Source organism: Helianthus annuus, chromosome 2, assembly GCF_002127325.2.
Source record: "Helianthus annuus cultivar XRQ/B chromosome 2, HanXRQr2.0-SUNRISE, whole genome shotgun sequence".
Lineage (NCBI taxonomy): Eukaryota > Viridiplantae > Streptophyta > Magnoliopsida > Asterales > Asteraceae > Helianthus > Helianthus annuus.
In genome coordinates this window covers 112831685-112836266 of record NC_035434.2, presented here as the reverse complement: position 1 = coordinate 112836266, position 4582 = coordinate 112831685, and the positions used below count along the sequence as shown (strand labels likewise).

At 38.1% G+C, this 4582-nt stretch overlaps 1 protein-coding gene across 1 annotated transcript; it reads left to right on the top strand.

Annotated features, from left to right (window-relative positions):
• Nucleotides 1-231: 231 nt before the first annotated feature.
• On the top strand, nucleotides 232-3582 carry LOC110915588 (purine permease 1). The gene is made up of 2 exons (XM_022160318.2): nucleotides 232-1384; nucleotides 3106-3582. Exons 1-2 carry the CDS (start codon nucleotides 608-610, stop codon nucleotides 3448-3450), a joined length of 1122 nt encoding a protein of 373 aa, XP_022016010.1. The 5' UTR covers nucleotides 232-607; the 3' UTR covers nucleotides 3451-3582.
• Nucleotides 3583-4582: the final 1000 nt, after the last annotated feature.

Below are 4582 nucleotides of genomic sequence, written 5' to 3'. Positions count from 1 at the left end.
TTCCGCTCGCAAAACGATAACACTCTAGTGGTCCGTCATTGATCCAAATTTTTCATTCAAAAAAACTACATAGAAATTTTCTTAAAAAGTCCTAATCGAATCTAGTGATACCCAACGGATCTAAATCTACTTCACGCCACGAAATGAGGTTACAACCCAGCACTTTTGGGTGAGGGGCATAATTTATATAATAGTTGCATGCCTTCCACACAAATTGGAAACTATCACTTCACATAAATATACGACATATATAGTCCATAGGTTGGAGGTGTGGTTTAAATTCCCAAGGGGCTTTATAGTGTTACGTCAGCGTCATATCACATAAGGGGCTTTAACCATTCCCTTAACTTGCATCCAATGTTTTAAAATCCCTATTAAACAAAATACAAAAAACAAAAATAAAGAGAAAAAATGATTGGTTGAAAACAATGGGTCCCACCTGCAGCTGCCATTAGCGTTCGTTACTGGGCCGGCGGAGGATCGATGACCCCCCCCCCTTTGGCGAGCAGGGGATGGGATGGGTAGGGGGTACTAACGAGGCTGAGGTGGCCAAGGGCGGTATAGCATATCCCTGGCCTTAGAAGTTAAGTTTATTATATCAAAGAAGATGGAAAACCAAAAAGAGACCACCATCACCATTAGCAAAGACACCAATACCACACCAATGACGACAGAAGTTAGCTTGTTTGCAAGAAAGACACTTCTAATACTCAACTGTCTCTTGTTATCTATCGGAACCTGTGGTGGTCCTTTGATCATGCGCCTCTACTTCGTCCACGGTGGCAGCCGCGTCTGGTTGTCTTCAGTCCTACAAACTGCTGGGTTTCCGTTCATTATTGCGGTTATTATAATTCTCTACTTCTGCCGCAGTGCAGTGGCAAAAAACCAAAACAACAAAACCACAAAGTTGTTCTACATGCGTCCAAGATTATTCTTGGCCGCGGTTTTCATCGGCCTCATCACCGGTCTCGACAACTATTTGTATGCTTATGGCGTTGCCCGCCTCCCCGTCTCCACCTCCTCGTTGATCATAGCTTTCCAGCTCGCTTTCACGGCGTTTTTCGCTTACCTTGTTGTGAAACTAAAGTTCACACCGTATTCTGTCAACGCGGTTGTGCTGTTGACTGTTGGGGCGGGGGTGCTGGCGTTGCATGCGAGCAGTGACCGGCCGGAGGGGGAGAGTAAGAAGGAGTATACGATGGGGTTCGTGATGACGTTGATGGCAGCGTTGGTGTATGGGTTTTTGTTGCCGTTGATAGAACTAACGTACAACAAGGCACAACAGGAGATTACATATACGTTGGTGTTGGAGATTCAGATGGTGTTGAGTTTGTTTGCTACTGTGTTTTGTGTGGTCGGAATGATTGTCAACAATGACTTCCAGGTACAGCTTTTTACCTGAAAAAAAGGTGAATGAACGAATGAACAATAATTAAATGAATGTATTTTCTTTTTAATATTTGTTCCTTAAGAAAAAAACTTGTTTCTCTTCTTGTATGTTTGTTGGCACTTTTTAAATGTTTGTTACAATTTTTATATAAAAGATGGTTTGTATTTGAACTTACTTCTATAATAATATGAACATAAACAAAGGTAGATGAAAATAAATGAACGAGCCTAAATGAAAGAAATTAGTGTATACTTATTTGTTTGTTACTTAGTGACCCATGGCTTGGTTATAGAATTTGATTGGGAGGGTTGATGCATGATTAGTTTCTTACTATCACTAACAACTAATATATAAATTTAAATTAATATCTAAACCAACATAATCAAATCAATATTAATGAGTGAACATAAATAAACCAAATTGACGAACATAAATGATCGAAGGACACGTGTTCATGTTTGTTCGTTAAATTAATAAACAAAAATATATGTATGTGTTTGCATGTATGCGTTTGTGCTCTTATTATAGAGTAAAATGTTTGGTTGGTCCCTGTGGTTTGTAGATTTTGCAGACTTGGTCCTAGTGCTTCAATAATTACAGAGTTGGTTCTAGTGGTAGCAATTTTCGCACTCAGGTGATCCTTATCACTGACCCATGTTAAGTTTTCTAGTTAAGTGTGTGTGAAATGACTAGATTGCCACTGAACAATAAAAAGGTTTTAAAGATAGCCCACCCTTATCTTCTCCCCCCCCCCCCCCCCTCAAATCGAGCACCACCACCATCACCACCTATTGTTGACTTGTCAAAGACGTTTTCAATCGATTTAACTCTTATTCCGGCAAACAAGATTTTTCGGCCCGATTTGTTTTTCCGGTGTGTCTCGATATCGCATCAAATCTCTAATACTTTTTCTGGTGAGTCTCGATATCGCATCGCCGGCCAGATTCGTTTTTCCGGTGAGTCTTGATGTCCCGCTGAAATCCACAACTTTGCACCATATTTATACTTTTTTAATTGTTTAAGGGTAAGATACTCATTTCACATACACTTAACTGAGAAATCTAACTTAGGATCACCCGACTGCGAAAATTGTAACCACTAGAACCAACTCTGTAATTATTGAAGCATTAAGACCACGTCTGCAATATTTGTAAACCACAAAGGCCAACCAGGCATTTAACTCTTTATTATGTAAACAAACTTCTCGTCAGTGTTGACTGAAATAGATACCCTTAACTTCATAAGATTGATGGTAAAATATTATATTTGGTTTTGATTTTTAACATTTCCACAACAGACTTATTTGAATTTTTTTCATCAAAATGTCTCATGAATCATGGTCGAAACTAGAAAGAGTTTGTGAACAACAGGGACCCCCGAACTCAGTAGTGTTATTTATGTACGTTTCGTACATAATTTTTTAGGTATATACGTTTTTGACCCCCAGGTTTTATAAAGAAAATCTACTTATATAGAATTTTTAGGTTCGGTGACTTCCAATCCCTGGTGGAAATTTTTAAGTTTCGCCACTGGTAAACATCCTCGGCTCTTAAACTAACCATATTGTTTATTAATACGGGTATCTAGCGTTTTTTCGTTTTCTTGTTGTTGACCTCTCAAATCATTGTTAGAGTATTAATCCTCTCTTGTGACCCATGTTAAAAATTCTTGTGCATATTAGGCATTTATTGAACTTTTAATCATGTTTTGTGTAGGTGATTCCAAGGGAGGCATCCAAATTCGAATTCGGGGCAACCAAATATTACATAATATTGTGTGCTAGCGCCTTAATTTGGCAATGCTACTTCCTAGGAGCCATTGGGGTAATCTTTTGTTCTTCAGCGTTGTTATCAGGGATCATAATTTCTGTTCTTCTTCCTGTAATAGAAGTATTAGCGGTTGTTTTTTATAAAGAAAAGTTTCAAGCCGAAAAAGGAGTTTCGCTTGTTTTGTCTCTATGGGGATTTGCTTCTTACTTCTATGGAGAATATAAGGTTACGAAAAAAGCTAAAAGATGCAACACATTCTCCTCAACAATCAATGGAGCTTGCTTAAGTTAATTCCGCATCAGTATAATCTTAAGCTTATAAATAATTTTCATGTTGTGTTATTTAAGTCGATATATCATATCTTAAGTTAGTTGTAAAGTTTAAATAAGAATATTTAAAGTTATAAATAAACCTTTTAGTAAATTTTCTGTTTTCAGAATATTTTGAACAATATTCATCACCTAAGAGAACGCCCAAAAGTAAAATCGTGATCTAGTTACTTCTAAGGTGGGATGAGTGTAACGCAAATATGTCATGGGTGAAATGGTTATTGCTTAGAAGCTTTTAACTTTTCTTACTTCAAGAAGGGAGATGGAGATTTGTTAAAAAAAATCAAGATAATTTATGCGTCAAAATTTTTAAGTCTATTTTTGGGTGTCATATCGGGGCTGTTAAGACCGAACGTAGTGGGGCATTTTTTGCCCGGAATCTCGCAAAACGCTCAAGAGTGAATATTGCCCACTACGCAAGGTCTAATGGGGCTGGATCGATTTGTGGAACACGGTGTGACAAAGAATTGTGAAATCGTTAGGTAAGATGCATGATAACGAGATTATTCCTTTTTTGTCTTTACGGAATAAGATGCATGATAACGAGATTATTCCTTTTTTGTCTTTATGGAACATGGTGGGCATGGGAAGAACAACAATTATGCACCACCGGTTGTTAATGTCATTGTTGTGACTAAATGGTAGATGTTGTGGAGATATAGGAATTGCTTGGTCTTTAACAAGAATGATCAATTCAAATATATGATTTCATTTTTTTTTATTTTTTTTATTTTTATTTTTTTTGCCGAACTATTCAAGTTGCTTTTTTTTTATTATAAACAAACTCAATACGATTACAAACTAATGGCAGGTAGACGATCAACAAATTGCACCGCTACCCCTTTCTGAATAGCAAACCATACCCTGTTAAACAGAAAATTCTGCCCCTTAACATGTGCGGTGTTACTGCTTACTACCTGTTGAACCCGCTTTAGGAACCGCACCGCTTCAGGAGCGAGAGCGCCAAATGTATCGAAAGCGAACGGGACAAACACGTGCTGATTCTCGATGCAAGCTTTTTCGTGTTTAGCTACTTTACCCGCCTCTGCCTTGGTTATCGCCTGTCCCGCCACAAACCCGTGGTCCCTTAGCCC